We start from the raw sequence: 26,241 nt of genomic DNA, 5'->3' as shown, positions 1-26,241 counted from the left end.
AAATTCTACTTTCTGGAAGCTTCTCTGCTACTGCTGTATTTTATAATGTGGTTGTCTATTTTTTCTGTTTTTAATTATCATGGTATGGTAATACTTAGTGGTAACTTAATTCAGCCCATGGCTACACACAGTCTAACATTGATTCAATGTGATGCTCGCGAGCTTTCTGATTGCTCCATGAACAACAGGCTGTTTATTACCCATGGCCCCATTGATTTCCTGCTGTTCACTCAGCTTTTGTTACAGTCTGATTATGGACATCACGGTTCACTATATGAAGCCTCCACTAAGTGTTTGTGCTGATGGTGGTGTAGCGGTAATCTACTGGTTGTCTGGGAAAACCTTAGAGATTCACAGATTCACCTTGAGCAGTTCATCTTTGCTTTGCATTTGAAAACATTTAAATATAAAAGCAATCTCTGAAATTGGTAGTTTGTAGCAAAGACAAAAGTTTGTTTGGTCTGTACCAAGAGGAAAATTACACACTGCTGCATTTTAGCTCTCCTCCAGTTCGACTTCAGGCTAACTTAATAGAAACAAACTGAAGCACAGAACCCTAAGTCATACAGACTGACGGATTACTCATTGGCTGGACTGTTCATCCTGCATGATTAGACCATGAACTACCAGGATAGGATACAAGCACAACAGAATGACTTCCGACTGTTTATTTGATCCATATATGTGTTACCATGGTCACCAAATGACTTACATAAAGTAAATGTGCACATTATTTATACAGATCAATTGGAAGACTGCTTACTGAACGGTTCAAATTCAGAACATGGGCTTATGTATTTTTGCAGTTTAGCTGTTGAATTCAAGTTAAAATCACCCAACTACAAACAAAATATGTCTGTGAGACCCTTGTTTTCATTTTGTCTCAGTCTGGTTTGTCTGTATCAGTGTTAAACTGCACTAATTCAGTACATGCACCAGGTTCATTTGAACTGAACCAAACAGCATAAGTGTGTCTTACCTTCAGTTGCTCTGTGAAACTCATCACTAAGTGTGTTGGTCACATCAGTCCAGAAAGTAAAGAGGATATCAGGCTGACCATCCTGTCATAAAGCACACAGAAGAGAAGCACACTCATTATCTGATGTCTGCATCAACCTTGTGACCAGCCCGAACAAGTCAATGAGATAATGAGTTGATTGTAAACATTTTCACACTCATCTTTTTTTCTGATTACAGTTCTGTGTGCCTGATGGCATATATACATTTCTAAAATTAAATGGTTTTTAAGCTGTGCTGATGATGCTCCAATGACCTAAATGTTGTCTTTTTTCAGATTTTTCTTACTTTTGGATATGTAATAAACAGATTTTATTTAGCTGGTTGAAGTGGCAAGTTTCATTTAAGTGTGTGGCTACGCTGTCAGTGTGATAGGACAGCTGATCCCAACTACAACTACATGATACTACTGTTAAAGGATCCAACATTGGACAGAATGGATCCATTAAACATTCTGACGAAAATTCCTAGTCCAAAGTTTTGAAAAGGCTTGATTTTCTCAACAATCAGTTATGACGTGAAGATCATGTTGTTTGGAAACCAAGTCCATCCTAAAATAACAAAGTACAATATTATTTGAAAAGTAATTGAAGTGAAAACTAAATGTGAGTGTGTAAAACTACAGTAAAAATGACAACAGAAAAAGTCCTCAATAATAAACAGGTGATAACTTGAAATACTGCTATCTCTGTAGTATCTGACTGCTTATCTATTTTAATTTTCACTGTCGTTTTACACATTCACATTTAGTTTTCAATCTATTCATTTATTTTTCATATAATATTGTACTTTGTTATGCATCTTAAATCCTATACATGGACATTACATAAAACAAAAGAATAAGAGCAGGAAATGCTAGACGATAGAACTTAGACACACAGACACGTTAACACACAGCCTGACTAAGGAAAGTGCTTTAATTATTTAATGAGACTAGACAGGTGTGTCTGTGTATTCTCCTTTTGTCTTTCATTAGAGAGCTTTCTGCAGGTCTGCTGCCCAGCCGTCTGACCTCTCCTGACATACACTAAATCCCCACTTCCTCCATTTTCTGTATCTCTTTTATTCAGTTTTTCTTTCTTAATGCACCAACTGCAGGTGAGTGGAAGAAAAAAACAGCAGAAACAAAGTCATAATATTACAGCATTCGTTGATATTGAGTACAACAGTGTTCTTTAAGCCAGTAGTTTATGTTTGGTGCTGTCCTGTTTCTACATGACGACATTAATCTAGAAGAACTTGATCAGCCTGTACAGTGCATTACCTCAACCACATCAAATACCGCTGAGATATAAACTACAATGCCAACTGTGAGCCATGTTGCAGCTGACTAATGGTCTTGTTCAGAATGTGAGAAAATCACAGTAATCAAACTGAACATGTGGTGCAAGGCCGGAAACCACAAAAAAGTGAGCTGTTCTAGCACCACAGTAAGTAACATGGCTTTGGAATGACGTGTTGCACAATCACATATGACATAGGGACATATGGTATAACAGTACAAGCATTTGATCCATACTGTTTGATACAAGATGTTCACTTCAGTATGTTTAGCATTCCTTGTGATTCGAACAATTTATAAATAGTACCGAATTGTTTATTGAACATAATCAATATTATTTATATCACAATTAATGAATTTGAAATAGCAATTTATTGGACTGTTACAACAACTGAAATGGGAAAACTGAATAACTGGTTCAACTGATTTTTTTAATTAAAAAAAATGTATCAAACAGTTTCAGTATAACAACATGTAGCACACGTAATAATGCAACGATATAATGTTATAATTTAGTATTTCAGAGAAGAGGGTCCCACGCGCGTAGCAAGATTTCAAGCAGTGTTTAGACTCAGAGATTTAACAAATCAGAGATATAAATGAGACTGTAGTCACGCTGAGTTGAGACACCAGCAGTGGCATCAAAAAATCCAATGTAAAACTGACAAGGAAGCAAAGCCTGGCAGCAGGGATTGGAGAAATACACTGTTATCTCTTGGAACGGGTTGCTGCCTGGCTGCAGCACTCTGCACTTGCAGTAACATGGAAGATGATGTTTATGCTTAGCTTTTACTGCACAAGAGTTTGCTTTCTGTCGAAACAGAATGAGGGGGTGATGACAGAACTGTTATCACATGAACAAATGGTGATTAAGGGGTGGAGAAAACAAGCAGTCCTAAACCTTAGGTGGGAAAAAATGCATGAGGGCATACTAACCTGTGTAACTGTGCCTGAAAGGTGCTTAGCAATTTCTCTTCCACTACACAACTGACTACATTACATTGCACAATGTACCCTCTTCCTAATGAGCTACAGCTCATTTGTCACAATCTCACATCTCTCATGTGTGAATGCTTCTCTTTTTCTCCATGGTGATGTGTGTACATAGGTTTAATAGAGCCCTCATGTATTTTGATGCAGCTGCTCAAAGTAGTTCAGTTTATTTTCCTGTGGACACATGGCACTCTCTCATCCAGGAGAGCTAAGATGATATTGCTGCTGCACTGCTTGCAGCCTTGCATTTAGACATGTCATTAGGTCTTAAACTCACACCTCCATCTCTGGGTAATTGGTGAGAGCTTTGTTTCCATAGTAACAGTCTCCTGCTCTGATTTCTACAACTAGGTTTCTGTGGAGGTAAGACAGTGAAATGTTGATTATGTCTTAATGACAGCTATGATTACTATTGTTACTACTACTACTACAACTATTTCAGTGACCGGGCCCAAAGAGTTGGTCACCTGCTGTTTCTGCTAGGTTTATTTGTTTTCCATCTTCTGAAAGAATTTTGGAAACTGGATGCAAAGGGACCATTCTTTTGCACAATTCTAATGTAAAAGATGGATTCATAGTCTTTGTTCAGTGTTAAAACACATTTTAAATTTTAACTGTGTTAAATGTAATAGGCTTCAGCAGTCACAGAGAGATTAGACCAATCAAGAAGGTATCTTCAAAAAGTTCTCGTTTGTGTTCTCCTGGATAGTATTTCCTTACTAGGCTGTAGCAGAGGGATAGATAGAGGGGAGCAATTTCCTATTCAAAAGACCACGTCTTAGTATTGTCTAGTATTTACAGTTTGAGATAAATTTTAAAACACTGTTGAACTCGTGGATAGCTGAAAATGAATCAACATGCATGCTGCAAAGCCTTAGATAATATGTCGTTTGATGCTTTCTTCCAGGTGCCTGTCAAAACCTGGCATCACCCCTACATTACCAACGGTGGTGCAATTCAATCAACAATAATTTGTTTAGGGACTCAGCTGTGTTATGCTATTAACAGATAATGGGGAGTGGAGATCGTTGCCTGCAGCAGAGATGAGCAGCAGCTACAAATGTCTAAAAAGAGACCTTCTTTATAACTGCACACCAAGTGATTTGTTTTACTTTTCAAAGTAGTCTTCTGACCCAACTGATTCAGGTAAGATCACTTAAAGCTATTAATAACATATTTTGATATAGCAAATTGGTGCAATTTCTTTTAATAATAACACTAATGAAATGATGCATACTGTGACCCGTATAATACATCTTCGTGATCTGTGTCTGTTCTTTCCATAGCTTGACAACTGCTCAATCCCATCTGCTTGCTGATTACTAGGGAACCACCAAACTGACCTTTGAAGAGTGATGGCCACTTCTGTGGCCTTTTTGGGGTCCTAAGTGGGGCTTTGGCTGCATCTGGACAGAGCCTAAGTCATCCCTAAGTCACCGTAAAGCCTGCTGTATATTCTATACTTTATGTGGACTGAAAGGGAGGAGTGTGCACAAATGTGTGTGATATACTAATCTGAGAAACATGTACATCTCATTCATGGAAAAACATATTTTATCTTTTTAGCAACTACATGGCTAAACTTGTCCATTTTCTATGATCCCAAAACCAGAGCAGCAGAGCCCACCTACCTTGATGATCTCATCAATGAAGCACACATGAGAGACAGGATCTCTCTTCTTCATCAAGACCTTCTGTAAGTGCTGCACCTAAAAAATACACACCAAAGATAGCTTCATACATAATTAATCAGCCATGCTGACTTTTGTTTTCAATGTTTTATTGAAGACAGGCTGTGCAGTTACTTATTAGTCTGTGTACCTGTCTGCATGCAGCACATATCTGGTCCATCAGTTTCTCCAGGTTGGTCCACAGAGCAGCACGAAAAGCCGCTGTGTTGCCTGGTGTTGGCAGCACTGCTCTGCCGGGGGCACCTAGATGGAAGAAAACTGCAGTGTTTAAGGTTTTTGTTCATGCGATATCACTGAAACTAGTATCATTATCTCATTATTTCATACATATTCCATACAACCAAATAGCTGACAAGAAAAGGATTTGATTTTTTTTAACACATGCAGGAGAAGAGAAGAGTAGGTTTTGTGACATGCCTATCTAAAATTATTGTTTTTAACCTATTGCTAATTTTCACATTTGTAATCAAATTCAATTAAAACCCAAACCAACCATGTCTCAGCACACAGCTCAAAGGCTACTAAAAATGTAAAACTTAAAATTCCTCACAATTACACACTTTATTTTTTAAATGCTCCGTATTTTTCTAAACAGCTCATCTGTAAAACAAATATTAGTCAAGTCACTGGTAAAAGCACATTTGCTGGATACAGTTTTTAGCAATGGATTAATTCCCCTTTGGTGCTCTAGTTTGTAGCAGAACAAATGGGATTGAGTCAAATATTTTACAGTGTGCGTTCATGAAGTACTATGTCTGCCACTCATGTCTGACATACACATCAGTAATTCAACAATGTGACTTATTGATGTGTTTGTAATAGTTCTGGACACCAATGGATATACAGTGCTGTGAACAAGTCCTGACAACTACTGTTTTTGCATATTTCTCACACTGAAATGTTCCAGAGCATCAAATTAAAATTTATATTGATTTGATATTCTACAGAGATAACCCACAAAATAAAAAATGCTTTTTTAAAATGGTGATTTATTTGGTCTGAATCATTTAAGTGGGACAAATATGCAAAAAAGATATAATGGGTTTTGCACACTCACACACACACACACACACACACACACACACACACACACACACACACACACACACACAATATTTGCTTTAGGATACAGTCATTGTTAGTTTAACGCCTTTAAAAAAAATGTTAAAGACTTGTTTTAAAAAAAAAAACAAACTGTCACATTTAAACACATGGACAAAATTGTTGGTACTCGGTTAATGAAAGAAAAACCAACCATGGTCACAGAAATAATTTGAATCTGACAAAAGTAATAATAAATAAAAATTCTATGAAAATTAGACATTGCTTTTGAACCGTGGTTCAACAGAACTATTTAAAAAAATAAACTCATGAAACAGGCCCGGACAAAAATGATGGTACCCAGAACAGAACAGAGCCTCCTCCATGTTTCACAGTAGGGACAGTGTTCTTTTCTTGATATGCTTCATTTTTGTGTCTGTGAACATAGAGCTGATGTGTCTTGCCAAAAAGTTCCAGTTTTGTCTCGTCTGTTCATAGGAAATTCTCCCAGAAGCTTTGTGGCTTGTCAACATGCAGTTTGGCAAATTCCAGTCTGGCTTTTTTATGATTTGTTTTCAACAATGGTGTCCTCCTTGGTCGTCTCCCATCAAGTCCACTTTGGCTCAAACAACGACAGATGGTGCGATCTGACACTGATGTACCTTGACCTTGGAGTTCACCTTTTATGTCTTTAGAGGTTGTTCTGGGCTCTTTTGTTACCATTCGTATTATCCATCATTTGTCATCAATTTTCCTCCTGCGGCCACATCCAGGGAGGTTGGCTACAGTCCCATGGATCTTAAATTTATGAATAATATGTGCAACTGTAGTCACAGGAACATCAAGCTGCTTGGAGATGGTCTTATAGCCTTTACCTTTAACATGCTTGTCTATAGTTTTCTTTCTAATCTCCTGAGACAGCTCTCTCCTTGGTTTCCTCTGGTCCATGTTTAGTGTGGTACACACCATGTCACCAAACAGCACAGTGACCACTTGTAACCCTATAAATAGGCCGACTGACTGATTACAAGTTTGTAGACACCTGTGATGCTAATTAGAGGACACACTTTGATTGAACATGTCCCTATGGTCACATTATTTTCAGGCTTTTCTAGGGGTACCATCATTTTTGTTAAGGCCTTTTTCATGAGTTTATTTTTAAAAATAATTCTGTCGAACCATGGTTCAAAAGCAATGTCTCATTTTCATTGGTTAATTTTCATAGAATTTTAATTTATTATTACTTTTGTTTGTCAGATTCAAATTATTTCTGTGACCATGGTGGGTTTTTCTTTCATTAACCGAGGGGTACCAACAATTTTGTCCACGAGTGTATTTGGTTGCTAATGTGACATTTCATCAAGTAAAATAATCCTTAAAAATTGTTACAAATATGCCAGGAGGAGCCTACTAAGCCTAATCAAAGCTAACTGTCTGAAAATGCTGTTAATTAGAACAATGATGTAGCAGCTACATCAGAGACATGAAAATAACACATGCCCTGCAGCCAGAACTGACTATTCTCTGTGGCCATGGTATAATCATCTATTTTGGATCAAGCCAACTTGTGAACTAGGTCAAATTATAAAATTCCATTGTCTTTTATCTTTTTGAAATGAGGACAATGTATGCCCTGTGTGAGTGTGTATGAGAAAAACTTCTTTTTGAACTCTCAGTCTTACCTCTGGAGCTGACTGGCTGTGTCAGGCCCTTGATGTCAATAGCGCTAGTGATGTTGTCTTGTATAGTGGTCCGGTAACCCTCCACAACAGTGCTAATGGTCTCTCTAAGACTGCCCAGGTTATAGAAGACTTGCAGGGCTGTGCCAACCTGGGTTGGGTTCTGGCCAAGGAGAAAAAGGAGAAAGGAAGGGAGAAGCAGAGAGAAAGACAGAAATGAAGTTGGCAGTCATCCATGGCACTGGTTTTTAACAGAATGAAATCAGCTTAATGGGTCAGGTGATTTCATACACAAACAGTCAGTTTGCCAGCCAAGTGCAGAGGTGACAGCAGCAGCTAAAAATACCCCTTATACTGATTTAATGAGAGAGAGAGCTGTGAATATGTAGAACGGCAAAGTCAAGACAAGATAAACCGACGAGAGGATAGGACAAAAGAAAAGGAAAGAGAGAATCAGAGGTCATAGATTCTGGAGCTGTTCTTGTTAAACTGCACACACTGTGGAGAAAATTGAGAAGGAACTAAATACTAAAACACTTATGTGTTAAAGTACAACTTGTTGTTTAAAGGGAAAACATTAATGAGCTGTGTCATTTTGTTGACTAAAAGTAACATATATTCTTTCTGTCAGTGATGGGGGCTTTTAAAAACATATTTTCTGATATTTTTTTACACAAAACTATTGAAAAACAACTGAGCCTAATCAATAATGCAACAATTTTTTACTCACAGTCCAATCATTGTCTCACACAGAGTGGTGTGGCAAATACAAGTGGTCTACTCTACTAAAATCCTAAAAGGCTGCTGTCTGTATTCCATAACTCAAAATGATTCTGACAAACAGACATGAAGATAGGGTGAAGGAGCCATTGCAACTGATTAACACTGTCACTGCAGTTTCACTTTTGATGGTATTTTTACATCTCTGTCATTGGTTTTATTTTTTTAATAGCTTTGCAAGGCCAAATGACTTCATTTCATTAATGAAGTGAGCTGACTTAACCAATTATGGGATTAATTATCTTTTATGTATGATGATGCCAACCAGTAAAGCAAAAGAAAGGCATAAAAAACTAGACAGAGCAAATGAAAATACCTGATAAACTACGCCATTTTTTCTTTACTAGGTTAATTTAATGAGGTAATAAATTGGCATCAATCTCATTTGTGAACAGTACAAAGGTGCAGCCCATTCACTTTGCTAAGTAGTAACTCTGAGAGTAGGTGGTAAAGCAGCTAGTTTGGCTCTGTCCAAAGTGAAAAGATAGATCTACCAAGACCTCGCAAGCTTACCAATCACCACCCTGTACCTCATTTGGTGAATTTCTAAATAGAAATGTAAAAAAAAATAAATAAAAAAAAAAAGGAGGGAGTTACGTGCTGAAGCTAGCAATGACTTCCCACACTCTTGTCATCCTCAGGAGGTTGCTAGGCAACAAGCAAAGATGCTGCACAAAAGTACTGGTTGCTGTTCATCAAGAAACAGTTACAGCATATAACCTGTGATTTTTACATTTGTTTTGGGTGCAGATAAAACAAACATGATTAAAGTGTGTTAGCCAGGCTAGCTGTTTATCCCTTGTTTCCGTCGATGTGCTAAGATAGGCTAACATGTCCTTTTCCAAGCTCTCTACTTAACACACAGACATGTAATTGATATCAGCCTTCTCATTTCACTTCTGAAAGGTTGAACAATTCCTCCAGGTCAAAATTATGAGATAAATGTTTAAGGTCAAATATTCATAGTAACACTTAACTTAGATTTAACCTGAGTATTTTGACATTTTTTTAATTCCTTGATTTTCTTCTTCTGGTGGCAGTTTGCTTCATAATTGTAGGTTGTAGCTTCCAACAGAACCACTACAAAGGGTTGTCAGTAACTTTAAAGTTGGATTGTAAAACTAGAAAAGCATGGCAGATGTTCAGAAAGCAACATCAGACTTTTTCTGTTCTATGCAGCACCAATAGTTTTAATAGAGTTGAGGCAAAAAGTAGACCAAATTCACTTCAGTCCCTAATCCCTGATTCTTGTAATGGAAAAGCAGGGGATCATATTGTCTGAATGCTTCCCTGTGTAACTAACTGATGCAGATTTCAGTCACTAGGATTCATTGATTTAAGTTTTTTTTTTTTTTTTTTTTTAATTCCTTAAGAAAAGAGGAGGAGTTTTTCTACGTGGGGCAGTTGAGCTCCCACTCAACAGATGGGCTACAGGGTCTCTGCTGGCTCAATCAGAGCACTGAGGTGAAACTAGCTCCCACACAGCCCAGGCATGTCCAACTGCTTACATAAATTCACAATAAACAACTCCCTGGGCTGATATAAGAAGTTGTCACTGTGTGTGCATACAGTAAATATGTGTGTGTGTCTCTAGAGGCCCAGATGTCCACACACACAACTCAGTGGCAGAAGCTGTTATCCATCGCTACTCCAGCAGTGGTCAGGATAAAAATACTTCTTCTGAGGGTGGAATACACAGGGGAGAGAGCGGTGTTTGTGTGTGTTTGTGTGTGTTTGTGTGTGTGTGTGTGTGTGTGTGTGTGTGTGTGTGTGTGTGTGTGTGTGTGTGTGTGTGTGTGTGTGTGTGTGTGTGTGTGTGTGTTTGTGTTTGTTTGTGTGTGTGTGCGTGTGTGTGTGTTAGAGAGAAAGAGGGAGAGAGGGTGTGAAAATATCTATTTTTGGAGAAACAGCTTATTGTCTAGACGTAGGAGTATAAACTGGTTGCTAGGACTTTGGAACAGACTGTAGAGGTACAGTCTCCTGCTACTTCACACACTGTCAGCAGCTTCAGACACACCTGTTTAGCCTCTCTCTGAGTTCACACGCATGCACAATAACACAAATCCAACTGCTTTTACTTTGCCATTTCTTCATTCACTGTCAACTGACTCAACACCTCCTGCACAGATGTCTCATATTAAAAGTTCTGAAAGTGCTTAAGAGGTGGTATATTCCTTCCCTTTCGTGGTAGGTGTAAGTCTTTCAATTTACAGCTCAAAATACCACAAAGATGGTTTATTCTACAATGACTACATACCTTGGTTTTATTCTTGTTCTAAACAGGCTGTTTCAGTGTGTGTAGTTTTAAATGCAGCAGAGCTGCTGTTGTCCACAGCCCCTTCAGGAAGAAAACTCTCTCTGTGTCTGATCTGGTCACTGCTGGACGAAGCAAAACAGTTGCTCACACAGCAGCTGGCACAGGTGTGTATGTGTGTGTGACTTGCTTCAATTTTTTTCTCTGAACAGTCATTTTACATGGAAATATTGCTGATTTCACACCACAGCCATTGTTTTTAACTCGTGTAAGGTGAGTTTGTCAGTCAATGTTGTGGTTAAAAAATTTGGGTTTCGCCATGCAGAGCCAATGGTTGAAAATGGCTTTGCTTGTTTTTGGTACTTTTTATTGGATTGATATTTCTGTTATCAGTAAAGCACTTTGCGTTGCATTGTATTTGTATGAAAAGTACTACATGAATAAAGTGTGACTGACTGATTCATTGATCAAAGCTAATGATAAGATTAGCCTCATTAGCCATGCAACGTACCAGGGATTTTTCTGTTGGTGTGAGGACATTGCCTTGTTACATTTTTTCTAAATAACCACTGTTGGTGTGACTGTGATGCCTTAAAATGTAATACTCAGTTAAGCAGTATAGTCTGTAGTGAATACCAAGAGACAGATTTTCACAACAGTTACTATAATCCTTCTGAAGTGCACCATTTTCTGATCATCCCAGTTGAGGTAAATAGTAACCATTCTAAATGTCACAAGTATCAAAAACTTTCCAAAAATATACAAATATGTTTTCCTTTAAATCTGTCTGTGAAAACTTTTCTTAATCCTTGTACATTCCTTTAGTGGCTCTTCACAGACTGCTACCTTTTCCTGTCGTCTCCTGTCAGGGAATCATATTGCAGTACCGAAGAGGCTTCTCTTTGTGAAAGCTACTGTAAGCATGGATATTATTCAAAAAAATCATTTGCAGAGTAATCATTAGTTGTAACAATAATAAGGCAACAAGTTGTACATACTGCAAATTTTACTTTATTCAAGCGCAGAGGGGCCAATTAAACAGGCTTTGTTATACGTCTATATATTTTTATATTTTAGCACATGGTGTCCCTGTCTTCTGATCTGCTGTATTTTTAATTTGCTGTTCAAAAGCAACTTAGACAATTTTACATACATTGTACAGTGAGCTGTGTTTATTCATCCCAAGGAGTACTTTTAAAAAAATAATTATTTTATGTGTCCCTGTGAAGGGAGCTTCTGAGGTCTAACAAATATTCCTGATGAAAAGCTGGTAATTCACCCAAGGACTTCCATTCTGTATGATTCTACTGTTTCAGTTATTACTTGTCTAATATTTTAAAGAAAAATATATTGTACATAATATTAAACATCACTATTTTACTGTCCTTTTACTAAAGCAGGTAGCACAATATAATATAACAATGGGAGTTGTGGGAAAACATTTATAATGCCTATAAAAAGTATTCATTCCCCTTGGATGTTTCACCCTTTTGTTGTGCTTTTATACATTAAATCATGGTCAATGCTAATTAGACTTTTTTGACAAGAATTTGCGAAACAATATACGTCAATTAAAAATATATTAGGTAAAGTAAATGATTGCATAAATATTCAGCCCCTTCAGGTCAGGATTTAGTAGATGCACTTTTGGCTGCAATCACAGCACTGAGTCAGTGTGGATATGTCTCAGTCAGCCTTGCACATCTGGACATTGCTGTTTTTCTCAGTTCTTCCTTGCAAAACAGTTCAAGCTCTGTCAGGTTGCTTGGGGATTGGGAGCAAACAGCTCTTTTCAAATCCTCACACAAATTCTTAATTGGATTGAGATCTGGGCTTTGACTTGGTCACTTCAGAATGTTCACCTTGTTGTCTTTCAACCATTTATGTGTAACTTTTGCTGTATGCTTGGGGTCGTTGTCTTGCTGGAAAATAATTTTTATCTTAAGTCATAGTTCTCTTGCAGACTGAGTCAGATTATCCTCCAGGATTTGGCAATATTTTTCAGCTTTCATGTTCCCCTCCACCTTTACAAGCCTTCCAGGGCCTGCTGCTGAGAAGCATCCCCACATCATGATGTTGCCACCACAATGCTTCATGGTGTGTTTGCTGCGATGTACAGTGTTTGGTGTTCACCAAATATAGTGTCTAGTCTGATGGCCAAAAAGCTAGATTTTGTCTCATCAGACCAAAGAACCTTCTTCCAGTTGACTTTGGAGTCTCCCACATGCCTTTGGGTGAATTCCAGGTGAGATTTTATGTGAGCTTTTTTCAACAGTGATTTTTTCTTTACCACTCTTCCATACATCTTTGACTGTTGAAGAACCCAGGCTACAGTTGTTGTATGTACAGCGTCTCCCATCTGTGCCACTGAAGCTTTTAACTCCTTTTGAGTGGTCATAGGTGTCTTGGTGGCCCCCCCTCACCAGTCTTCTTCTTACTCAGTCATTCAGTTTGTGAGGATAACCTGCTCTAGGCAGATTTAAACAAGTGCCATACTCCATCCATTTCAGAATAATGGAGTTAACTGAATTCTGCGGGACATCAAATGAGTAGATCTTTTTATAGCAATCTACTGAAGGGGCTAAATATTTATGCAATCATTTACTTTACCTTACATATTTTTAATTAATTGACATGATTTTGGAAAAATTGTTTTCACTTTGATATTAAAGAGGTTTTTCTGCAAATTCTTGGCAAAAAAGAAAAACAAATTATATTGACCATGATTTCATGTATAAAAGCAACAAAAGGGTGAAACATCCAAGGGCGATGAATACTTTTTATAGGCACTGTAGACATGTAAACCCTGGTTGTAGAGATCAGAGTGTTGCAAACCCAATGTTTTGTTACCTGTCCATACAGGGGCGTAAGGAGGAACAAAGCGAAACATGGCTGCATCATGAACACAAAAGCTGAAACACAGCTCCAGCACTCTTCTGGACACTGGTAACATGTCATCGTGGACATTGAACAGACTGTCTTGCACACGCACATACATAAACACACACTTTCTTTAATGGGACACAGTCCCCATGAGAACAAGGTTTTCTGGGGCAGATTAAGGTTAGCAGCACTTCCATGTGCTCTGTATCTCTCAAATGTACAGAACAACATACAAACAAAGTGTTCATCTCTCTTCTTCTGTTGTCCTTCAGTTGTAAACAACCAACAGCTTAACATATTTTTAAAAAAAAATCTATTTCTACTTCTTTTCAAAAGAAAAAAAGATCATTAGAGGAAATATATCACACATAAAGCATCTGTGATGTTATATGAGATGGAGATAAAAAAGCAATTTTTAAAAAAAATCACAAAAGTAAAAATTTTTCTCAACTCTGGACAAGGCACATTTTTTAGAACTATTTGTACTTAATAATTAAAGAGGATAAAACCATAAGGGTGGTATGGGTGTTTTAATTACTGTGACTCATTTACTTTTTTGAAGGACTCAGTAAGAAAGCTTAGCACTCAGTGAAGAGAAACAGTGGCTGGGTGGAATAACAAGGCAGCACTTGGGATTTGCTTGGATGGTGTATTGACACAAAGGTACTCATTCTTATTAATATTCAGTGGTCAATGTAAGCCACAAGAATCAAAGAGGTGTATTTCTTAAAAACTTATTTTTGTTTTGATGTTTTTAACAGTCTGATATATCTTATTTGATACATATAAGTTGGAGGTACAGTACATCTATCTAAAATTAAACATTGGGCTGCTTTTATTTTTACTTGTTTAGTCTAAGTTTGTTGAATGTTATAGAGTACATCAGAAATTCTCAGATAAAATCCAGTATTGAAATAATGACCATCGCGAATAATAGTGTTGGCTTTTAGTGACAGAAACTTAGCACAAAAAAGTAAAAAACAAAAAACAAACGTTGCACTAATGCATTGTTTTAAATATGTCAAGCTAACAGGTGAGCAGAAACAAACTGTTTAGTTTGCATTAACAAAAAGTTAAAGTAGTAGTACAGAGGCTCAAAGGTGAAGAAAACAAAGGCCTGGGACACAATTAATGAAATTACAGGTTTGACTCTGATGCTTCACTTATATATCAACTGAATAATAACATACTAAACTAAATAAAGTAGCACCATAGGCTCTGGACAGTCCAGTGTGAGCAAAAGCAAACAACTGTATGTTTTTGTCTTTGTGTTGAGTACCTGGATCTCCATGCCCTGCTCCAGCAGTCTCTTGGCTTGGTTCTCCACCTCCAGTCTAGCTCTGCTAATCAGCAACAAGTCGTTCTCAATCACCTCAATGCTACTCAGATCCACGCCTTGTGACAGGTAGTCTGGAGCAAATGCAAGCAAACACATACAAAAAAACAGCATTAAATCTATAATAAACACAAAAGACCAAGACGAGGAAATCATGTATTGAATGTGCCTAAGTGGAATTAAACGAAGTTATTGTTTATGTGTCATATCAGTGTCCTCTGCTCTGGTTATTTCTATTAACTCACAGGTAATAGCGTCTCATTCACACAAACACACATCAAAGACCAAGGCTTGAACTTAAGTGTTTTTTTTAGACAAGGCAATATATTTGACCATTTTCCAACAACTTGGGTTTTTCACTCACACAGCAATGGCTCAGTCAGCATGTATCGTCATCGGCACATCTCCTTTGTGATCAAATTATCATATTTATGCCAATTAATTTGCATACCACTGACAGAAAAGATGACAGTGGGACTAGTCAACTTGACAGATTTGTCTGCAACACTTGTTTCAAAGAAGCACATAACACTTCTAACTGCGTGTTAAATATTTCCATTCTACTTTTGCTCCTGTATTTGTTGTCCAACCAACTGCTTTGAAAAGCTTGATCGTGCATTATAAGAAGAAATATTGACTCATCTTGCAACCGATTCCTGTTTTGCTATGATATGAAATTGATGTAACCCAGACAATATGTATGATTTTGTCCAACCAATCATGAGCGCCTTCAGCAACACTTGAGCTTTACCGTAGTTTTTCTAGCAGCACTGGCAATCAGACTGCTGCCAGACTTTCTGTTGCTGCAGTTTACTTTCAGACATATTCACTACACTTTCAGTTAACATCACAGTGATTTACAACTATGCAAAACTGCAGAACTGGCAGTTGCCATACTAAAAGGGTCCGAGTGCCCTCAAACATTTTATGGATAATGCAGTTTTTGAATGAAAATTAAGAGGAAGCTAAAGTGAACGTGACATTTCTCTGAAAAGTTTTGAGGCACTGACAGAAGTCCTTACTTGTGTGGGAAGTTAATTCAGCCACGAACGAACAGAAATGCGCACCAGGCAGAGAGATGAACAGGCTGGAACAGGGAGACAGTGTTAAGATGTGAAGGGAGAAGACAGACAGCAGACAACAGACTGGTGTGTGTGACTAAACTACAGCCTGCTGGCACCAACTTCTTCCTGGCAACCTCCAAGAGTCTGACTTGAATATATGCGAGTGCCCTGTCTATGAAGACAGGGCTCAAGCAGAGTGACAAAAGCCATTTAATTTTTTAGTGCATGCTAATTTCTTGCACCCTGAACCACCGTTTTTCATATTTCGTGTTAATCACTGAGGCTAATATCGCATTCATGTTAGCTCATGTCTTGTTTATCTTGCCAGCAAGTGACAAATCAGGGAAAGCACATTTAAAAGCTGGTTTCTTTATGTTGATACATATCAACATAGCATAGATGTGCCAACATCCATGTTTGTCACCATTTTGTAAACATGTTTCAACTGTGATTTAAATGGATACCGCATCAGAAGAAGCTGTCTGCTGGTTTATGTTTTGTGCTCACAAGCACTGTCTCCATTGCTGTGGTGTTAAGAGTAGAATATAGCTGAAAATGTTATCACAGTAAAATGCCTCATTTCATTCAGGATTAATAATTATGGCTAATTTTCAAAAGACTGCTTTTTAATAAAGACCACCAGAAAAAAGGTATACTTCGAATTTAGCCCCACAGTTTGAAATGTAACCACTTTTTAAAGGCACACAGGTAATAATTTTATTAAAAATAAATAAGGATAAAGTATTTCACCTTGATAAAAAAAAATTCAATGTAAAAAGCAAGTAAGATCAGCTTTGAGGTAAACTGAATTAGCATCAATAAGAGGCAATGAAAAAATAAATGTTCAAGAAAGTCTTGAACTTTGGGCATCCTCAGGTACACAGAGGGCAACCACAGTGAGATTGATACACCATATTAAAGTTACGGTTCTGATTAGCTGGCCATGACCAGGTGTCATTGGTCAAAGGAAAGATGCAGGCATTTGTGCAGCATCAAGTTCATCAGTCCTCAGTGCAGGGAACTGGGAATGTGTTGCTTAGTTGGAAGTAGTGGGGAACACAGGATTGACTGGTATGAAGCAAGGGCCAGAGGTGATTTGTGATTACGACACCCATCTCTCAAAGGCAGCTGTCATTCCCCACCAGGTGTAGACTCTAAGAGGGGAGGTCTGGCGCAGAAGGGGGCAACAACAAGCCAAAGGGATGGCGACAGCAGAATTGAACGCCTCAGTAGACCTGGATGGGGAGCAGTTTTCAGTAGCCCATTGGTGGTGTAGGAGAAGGAGCAAGCATCATTATCAAGGCCTGTGATATGCTTGGTGTTTGTAAATGCAACCAATCTTTGCTTTTTTGTTATGTGCTTTAATGAGAATTTACATCAAATGTATTTATATAAATGTGTAATAATTTTCATTTATTATACAGTTACAATTATACCATTTTCTTATTACTGCCGGTGAAGTGTACAGTGTACATATCAGTGTTGTTTTATCTGATTCCGATATCTTTTAATAAATTAGAAAGACAAAAGATGCAGGGAAATCAGCTGCCTATTATGATAAGAGAGGCAGAAAGATGTTCGGAGTGGGGACTGATATCAAACCATTTCAGATGTGCTATTTGTCAAGAGCTACAGATTGTTTGCTCTTCTTCCCAGAGAGAGAGGAAAAGCATTATCAGGCAGGTGGTGGGCTGAGGCACAGAGGACCAGGGAATTGGACAGGAGCCACATTCAATTCAAAACCAATCCGTTCGAAGCCTCAACCCAAGTACAAAATCTGCCAGAGGCTACAATGGAACAGCTGAGCCCTACATCCATTTCTTTGCTTAGATATGTGTAACTGGGAAAGCGAACGGGAAAGAAAGAGGTTGGTCTTTTCTGACTTGTGTCATAATATGCTCACAGGGCTGTCTGATACACCATGCTTGAACACACACACAGACACACACACACTCACACACACAGAGATGACACAGGCCAATGGAAATTATGTGGTAGCTCCCAGGGGATAAGTTGTGCTCCGGCACAGATGTGCCCTGGTTTCTGCAAAGGCAGATTTTGTTCAGTTTGTTCTTCAGAGGACAAGACAGATATTGCTAGTCATCAGTTACCCATTTATAAAACTATGTGTTGCATATGACAGTATTGTAGAGCTTGAATTAGCAGAATGGTATAGCGTAGAGTACACCCTTCAGCATAACCATAGTGCTAAAGGTAATGAGCATAGTGGGTTGTGGATGGGTACAGCCAGCAGGGAGGATCTGCTTCCCACTTATCAGTGCATATTTAACAGTCAGGAAATAATTATCACTGAGCACAAATTAAGAAGGCTGAAGTGTAGACGAGAAGGCAGACCTAAGTGGGATTTCATAAAGGAGGCTAAAAACTGCAGCTTAACAATCCAAGTCTTGCTTCAGTATCTAATTCTATATAGTCCGAATTGGACTAGTTTCAGCAAACTGTGACTGTAGAAGGTTGTACTTTGAGATTGTACTGTTTATTCAAAATTAAATCAAATGAAGGAAATACTTAAATATTCAAACATCAATTGAGACATGAAACGTGAATTCTAAAAAAAACACTCAGTGACCACATAAGTCTAAAGTAGCTTGACATATCGCTATCCTAGTCACCTATCTCTAAACTAAGCATATCGACTTGCTATCCAAGACAGTATGTTTACCAAACACTGGCTGCCTATTTTTCTCTACACCCATCTACTGTACACTCACCCATGCTCATAAAAATGTCATTATGGTTTAGAGAGTAAATATAGACATGGTATGTGATTATGTTCAAATTAGTCTTAACTAGGGATGCAAATTTTAAACATTTTTTAAAGTAATAATTGGCCATGTTAACCATCAATACTTGATCTTAACTGCTTTCACAAACGGATTAAGTAAACCTTAGGTATGTCAAGTTCATATCATATTTCAATTATTAACTTAACCCTTAACCTTAAGTCATAGTCAGTAAAATACAAACATGATAACAATAGTAACAATGAAAACAGTACTATAGCGACCATCTCCTCATGACACAGTATTAAACACAGCAAACGAGCTGCAGACTTCCATTTCATTAAACAGTAATAGGTTCAACACAGCACAACAGCTACCACAGCTAATGTACAACACATTTTATGACATGCATGTCCCTCATCCTCTGGCTTATCAGATGTTATATTTCTAAGCATTTTGATTTTTACTGCTATCAATTAAATAATGACTAATTATATTCCCAGTTTCAACAAATGTAAAGTTCGGCCGTATTCAAACTTGACTTTGCTGGCAGCAGACACTACCATCCTTTACAAAAACTGCTTCAATTTGCCTTCTACAGCCACAGAAGAAGTGCAAATAGTAAGAGGGTTCCTTGACTGAAAACCTATGCTTTGAATAATACTTTCCCCCGTAATATCAAAAAGTTGTTTTGAAAGGTTTGTATTTCTTTTGTAGAAAATGAAAACCTTTGTGACACTGGATTTCCAATCACTAGCAATAGATACAATACATTACTCCTGATAAGCAAAAATAGAAGACCCTCCACAAAAACTTCTCAGAACTCGGCTCTAGTCTAACCTTCATCTTTTCCAAGCTAAGTTGCTTAAATTTACCATGCAGAAATAGGGAAACGTCAAAGAGAGGCGTTCCATTCAGTAGAGAATAACTGCAGAACTGAAAGAGACAATTTAAGAAACAATCTCCTTTGCGGAGTACAAATATATTTGTGAAATCAATGTTTTCCAAAATATGAGGATTTCAAAGCCTACAAAACAGAATCGTGGAAAAAAAAGTGTCAATTTTTTTTCAAACCGTAAGGAAGGCACATTATTTGACAAGTATTTGTTGATTAAACAGGAGCTGTACTGTAACACAAAGCAGACAGCTCTGCAGGAAGTTTTTTTCGGCTATCAAGAAGAATGACTGAAACAGCTTCAGAAGCACAGAGGCTGTGCAACTGCCAGGCCGCAGTGTATCACAGCCAGTGTAAAACATGATGTGACGGTGTGTGTGTATGGAGTTGCTTAAAGGTCCAATGCAAAATGGAGGGTTGAAAGTGAATTTAAGAATGGGACAAAACTACTATTTGGTATGTATGAGTTTTTCCCCTAATGTGAGCTATAATATCAATGTTCTCCTACAAATTTGTACCATATTTTATGAACAAAAATAGGTTGAAAGCAAACTCAGGTTTCCACAAGTAGTCAAATTTTATGAATGACGAAAAAATTTAGATTTTTTTTTTTATTCTTCAGTGTTTTTCAACCCTCAGTTCAACTATGCGTATACCTCTATCAAGATTTTTCTTTCTCAAACATTATTGTATTAATAAACGATGTACATTACCTAAAATGTAAAGGAATTACATTTTAGCACTAGCTTTTGGATACTGCATGCAAACAAAAGTGATAATGAAAATACTTGGCTATATAAATCTTACATAGACATTAGGGGTGTAGGGCCTAAAGAAACAGCTTTGCAAACTAGATTTTGGGGGGAAATCATCAAACTTCATAAGCAGTCTATCAAACTTTGTTGATTTTAATGGTTTTTATGTGCTGGTGGTCACTAAAAGTAAAGTTACATCCTTTCGCGCCTCTTTTTTTAAGATGGGGCCTGGTCTTGTTAGCCTGAAACAACTGCCCAGAGGTATTACCTTAGTAGCAAGAATTGCATATATGGACTTTAGCAGCATTCAGTTTGGAAACAGACTTCCACGGTTTAGTGCACCTTGTGTTCTAATCAATGACAGAAGTCAATATATGTCTCCTTAATCATAGAGTCCATGTTCCACTCACAATGTGTCAGAGTCCCAGTCTGGTTCCCTGTCTTTCTCTGCTCCCCTTCTGTCTCTCTCCCTTTTCTCCTCACCTCTTCCTTGCCTTCCTCTCCTGCCTCCTGTTCTCGCTCTCTGTCCCACCCTCCTCTGTGCTGCGCCGGTCATCAGGGTTCATGGGCTCCAGCTGCAGAGGGAGCGCAGCTGGATCAGATCAGCCATCAGCCGGGGATAAAGCCGGGCTCGCCCTTCACCTCCCTGCCAGATCGTAGCGTCCACTACCCCATGTATTCTCCGCTGGACCGACCGATCCGCTACCTGTTTGTTCCGCCTGTCTTCCTGGCTGCCTCTGTGTCAGTTCCCTTACCGGCCTTCTCCACGGCATGTTCAGCTGCTGTTCACCGCGGCTCCTCCAGCCATTCTCCGTGGAGCGTCCATCCGTTCACCGTGGCATGTCCAGCCGCCGCCGTTCGCCGCAGTGCGACCAGCCGTCGCCATTCACTGCAGCACGTCCAGCAGCGCCGGTGCGCGTCCTCTGGATCGCCGGTCACCAGACCCTGCCAGCCCCCTCTCCCTGTACTACCTATTTTGATACTGTGAGTATTGTCTGGGTCATTTAATTTAGTTTTGGTTCTTTGTCAACAAAGACAACAAAAGCCTTTGTTCAGACCGGTGCCTGACTGAATGTTTGCACTCTGGGTTCAATTCCCCACTACGTGACAGTACAATCTGGCCAAGAACATGAACCCAGCAAACATTCAGTCTGGCTGTGTTTTTCCACGACCCCCACCGTGGATCAAAGTCAGCCGGGGGGGCGGCTCCACCGTGGTCGGCCCCAGCCTTCAGAATCCTCATTTGACTCCGTCCAAAATAAGGAGTACAATGAGCTACTCAATAAACTGGCTCACTACTATGGATTGCGGAAGGAGGCGCCAGACCCTCACCTAGCGGAGGTGTATGTGTCACTGGCACACCGAGAGGTTGCCCAGAAGCCTCGGCTCACTCACCTTCTGCCGGAATTTGTCTTTGAGCTGTTGGGCCCTGCCCTGACCCATCCGACAACCCTGCCCGGTAGCTCTCTGCCTGCTCCTGAGCTAGCCTGCTCACAGCCAGCTAGCCCCCCACCCAGCAATGAACCAGAGTTTGCTCCCTTGCATCCTGTTGAGCCACTTGTGGGAAAGCTCTCCTGCCAGAGACGCAGCTCCAGGAGAGGCCACACCTCGCCACTTCATGGCACCTTGACTTCGCCGCGCCGTTTTTCTGAGGCCTCGTTCCCGGGCCCGGCTGAGGCCCCGACAGTATCCATCACGGGGGTCTCCCTGCACCAGCCCTGTCTTCAAGCCACTCTTGAGCGGGTCGACGCCGCCCCTGTTGGTTCCGGGTGGGTCGACGCCGTCCCTGTTGGTTCCGGACGGGTCGACGCCACCGCTGCTCCTGTCTTAAGAGGGCCCGGGGTCACCTCCTCAGTTCCTGATACACTGAAAGCGGACTCTTCAGTTGCTGAGAGGCTGGTGGCCGCTTTACCTTTTCTTGAGGGGTCTGAGGCCTCCTCTGCAGCTCATGAGGCACTTAATGCCGTTTCTGGTTTTGAGGTGCTCAGAACCGCCTATGGGATCCACGGGGAGTCTCTGGCCGTCTCCACAGATCCTGGGGTGCTTGGAGCTGCCACCTCAGTCCTTGAGGTGCTTGACGCCGCCTCTTCTGCCTTGGAAGGGCCCTGTGCCGCCTCAGCCGTTCCTGCCTTGGAGGGGCCCTGTGCCGCCTCACCTGTTCCTGCCTTGGACAGGCCTGGTGCCGCCTCATTTCCTGTCGTGGTGGGGCCCCGTGCCGCCTCATTTCCTGTCGTGGAGGGGCCCCGTGCCGCCTCATTTCCTGTCGTGGAGGAGCCTCGTGCCACCTCACCTGTTCTTGCCTTGGGAGGGCCTCGTGCCACCTCACCTCCAGTCGTGGAGGGGCCCTGTGCTGCCTCAGCTGCAGCCTTGGAGGGGCCCTGCGCCGCCTCAGCTGCAGCCTTGGAGGGGCCCTGCGCCGCCGCCCCGTCTCCAGTCCTTGTTGGGGCTGCCGCCCCCTCTCTTGTCCTTGTTGGGACCGACGCCCCGCTCCTGTCTTTAGAAGGCTTAAAGCCTCCTCTCCTGTCCTTGAGGGGCGCAACGCCATCCTCCCTGCTACCTTCAAGAGGGTCCATGGAGTTCGAGACGGAGACCAGTCAGAATCTGCTGCCCTTCCTCCCAGCCTGAGGATGGTTCCAGAGGCAGCAAACACCTCCCCTGGCAAACTGGCCACTCCAGCACCGAGTGGTCCCCCTGCAGTGGCCGCTCCAGCATCGAGTGGGTCCCCAGTCCAGCCTCCAGTCCGGCCTCTGGAGGGGTCCCGCCGCCGCCAGTTCCCAGTACGGCCACCAGAGGGGTCCCGCCGCTGCCGGTTCCCAGTCCGGCCTCCAGAGAGGTCCCGCCGCCGCCGGTCCTCATTCTGGCCTCCAGCCCAGCTCCCAGAGGGGTGCCGCTGCTGCTGGTTCACAGTCCGGCCTCCAGCACAGCCTCCAGAGGGGTCCCGCCGCCGCCGGTTCCCAGTCCGGCCTCTAAAGGGGTTCCCAGTCCGGCCTCCAGGGGGTCCCGGGGGGGGTGGGGGGGTGTACTGTCTGAGTCCCAGTCTGGTTCCCTGTCTTTCTCTGCTCCCCTTCTTTCTTTCTCCCTTTTCTCCTTACCTCTTCCTTGCTCTTCCTCTCCTGCCTCCTGTTCTCGCTCTCTGTCCCACCCTCCTCTGTGCTGCACCGGTCATCAGGGTTCATGGGCTCCAGCTGCAGAGGGAGCGCAGCTGGATCAGATCAGCCATCAGCCGGGGATAAAGCCGGGCTCGCCCTTCACCTCCCTGCCAGATCGTAGCGTCCGCTACCCCGTGTATTCTCCGCTGGACCGATCGATCCGCTACCTGTTTGTTCCACCTGTCTTCCTGGCTGCCTCTGTGTCAGTTCCCTTACCGTCCTTCTCCGCGGCACGTTCAGCTGCTGTTCACCGTGGCTCCTCCAGCCGTTCTCCGTGGCGCGTCCATCCGTTCACCGTGGCATGTCCAGCCGCCGCCGTTCGCCGCAGTGCGACCAGCCGTCGCCGTTCACTGCAGCACGTCCAGCAGCGCCGGTGCGCGTCCTCTGGACCACCGGTGACCAGACTCTGCCAGCCCCCTCTCCCTGTACTACCTATTTTGATATTGTGAGTACTGTCTGGGTCATTTAATTTAGTTTTGGTTCTTTGTCACCCAAGATAATAAAAGCCTTTGTTCAGACCGGTGCCTGATTGAATGTTTGCACTCTGGGTTCAGTTCCACACAATGCTTTACTAGTCACCAGTTATTATCTGCTATAGCCTGCAAGAAGGGTTACCTTTTAAAGTTAATACATGTTTAGTTAAATATTGTGCACGCTACATGTTTTAATCGGCATTCTCAGGATGGCAACATTGCTCTGTGCCATTCTAAAGTAATGAAAATTCTGAATACATTTTCGTAAATATACATCACCTTAGTGGATTTGAAAAGAAGCAATAAATGTGACTGAAATGTAGACTTTTTGTATTTATGCATGTTTATCACAGTAAGCAGCATTTATTTTTAATTCATTTAGTAAATAAGTGTAGAGTTCAGTCTTTTCCTATTGACAGGAAGTACATAAGTGCTATAACTGTCGTGAAGGAATTATGTCAATTAAACATTTTTAAATTTAATGAAAGCTTTTTAGAATAAAGGTCAGAAATCTCATTTTATGCATTTTTATTTTCACTGTTGGGCTAAAAACATTACTTTTTTTCATGTTACAGCCAAAATTAAATTCCTAATAAATTATGATTTTGGTTTCAGAGCCAACTAAAACTGCATTGCTTTCTGTCTCTTTAGGGGAAGCAGCTGTGTTAAGTCCGTCCCTCTGATGACTGAAAATTAGCCCCAATCCAACAGTTGCTGATTCATGTGCTTCTGACAATGACCTCACTCAAAACATTGCATAGAAGTAGTGTCTGACATGCCACTACTTTCAATGAGACTGCACAGTATATAACATAGAGTAGGTTTAATATGTTCAGTTGCTTGCCTCTGTCAAAAAACATTTAGGAATTCATAAAGCATGCATTTTTTGAAGTTTTACTTTTCTCACCACTTGTTCCATGAGTTTTGCCCTTATGAAAATTGTTGTTCCATTGACCTCGAGTTTGCAGCCATCTGTGCTGGTAAAGCATTATCAAGGCATTAGCATTTACTGGAGTGGCATTTGTCCATAAGCCACAAAGTTTGTATTTGTATTTATGACACCTGCTATCACTCAAGTGCACGTGTTTAAAACAGCACAGCTGAGAACTAGACAACAGCCAATATCCCTTAGGTTAGCCAGCAGACAGCCTAGATATCAGGTTGCAATGTTAATACATTCATGAAACATTTGTGGATGTTTTCTGTTGCACTCTATTGTACTTACAGCAATTTAGATGTGCAACTCGCCACTCACGCATCATTGTCATCTTTGTTGAGTAAATAAGTCAGCATCTGTCTTTTGGTCTGGAGCTGTCTCCATCTGTATCTATGTATCGCATATCATGTGCATGGTTTGCTCAGGAAAAAAAAGTCTGCAAGTGTTTTTTTTTTTTTTTCTCTTTATAACCTTGCCATCTATCTCCCCGGCTAAAGACTTGTATCTGGCGAAAACAGGCCTCCCGCTGAGTTGTGCATGTCAGTAAAACAGTCGAACTGGAAACCATCATCAGTGCTTACACTCCTTGAATAAACAAATGAAGAGTGAGAGATGATGAGCTCAGATACAGTGACCAGATCACAGGAAATGTAAAAAATCTGCAGTTCATGTTTAATCCCCGGAGAAAAACGTATCCCAAAAGACAACAGACGGGTCCTGATTTAAATTCTGATTTATCAGTCAGTGTGCTTTGACTTGCAGTGCTATTGTTGCCATGCCAATGCCAAGTAGCTGTAATTCGTCCACTCACAAGCTACATTGCAGATATGCTCGGTAGGCAATGAGGGCAACATTGCAACTGCTCCAATAGTAGCCAGATTGGGACAATTAGGCATGTGCCATCCGGCAGGTGCTATGCAAACAGTGGAGGAGTGGCCAAAGTCCTGACAGGAAAGATGCTGCCATTAGTATTGTCATGGCCACCGATTCCTACCTGGACTTTTTAATGAGGGCAAACAAACTTATGGGGAGATGGCTCAAAAAAAAGGGAAAGAAACTGACTGAAAGACAAAAAAAGATCTGCGTTATCCCTGCATGCTGGAAACAGTCTTCTCCACTTTTGAAAGGCAGCACAAAACATAAAGATATCAAGGGAAAGAAAGAAACAAGGAATTAGAGTAAGAAAAAATACTAGAAGAGGGTTAAATCTGCTTTGTGAGTCCAAATAGTCAAGCACAGAGGTGTAAAAGGGAAAAAAAGAAAAGGAG

The 26,241-nt window shown here is 40.7% G+C and overlaps 1 protein-coding gene across 1 annotated transcript in view; it reads right to left on the bottom strand.

Annotated features, from left to right (window-relative positions):
- cog5 (component of oligomeric golgi complex 5) overlaps positions 1-26,241 on the bottom strand; it is an 88,009-nt gene that overhangs the window by 27,790 nt on the left and 33,978 nt on the right. The window contains exons 7-11 of the mRNA XM_055006396.1: positions 14,900-15,030; positions 7,707-7,866; positions 5,114-5,226; positions 4,924-5,001; positions 980-1,061 (exon numbers count right to left, since the gene is read on the bottom strand). Of these exons, the coding sequence (XP_054862371.1) occupies positions 980-1,061; positions 4,924-5,001; positions 5,114-5,226; positions 7,707-7,866; positions 14,900-15,030 (564 nt within the window). The remainder of the gene's footprint in view (positions 1-979; positions 1,062-4,923; positions 5,002-5,113; positions 5,227-7,706; positions 7,867-14,899; positions 15,031-26,241) is intronic.

This window comes from Amphiprion ocellaris, chromosome 21 (genome assembly GCF_022539595.1).
Source record: "Amphiprion ocellaris isolate individual 3 ecotype Okinawa chromosome 21, ASM2253959v1, whole genome shotgun sequence".
NCBI lineage: Eukaryota > Metazoa > Chordata > Actinopteri > Pomacentridae > Amphiprion > Amphiprion ocellaris.
The sequence above is the reverse complement of the archived record's forward strand: the minus strand, read 5'-3'. Positions and strand labels throughout refer to the sequence as shown.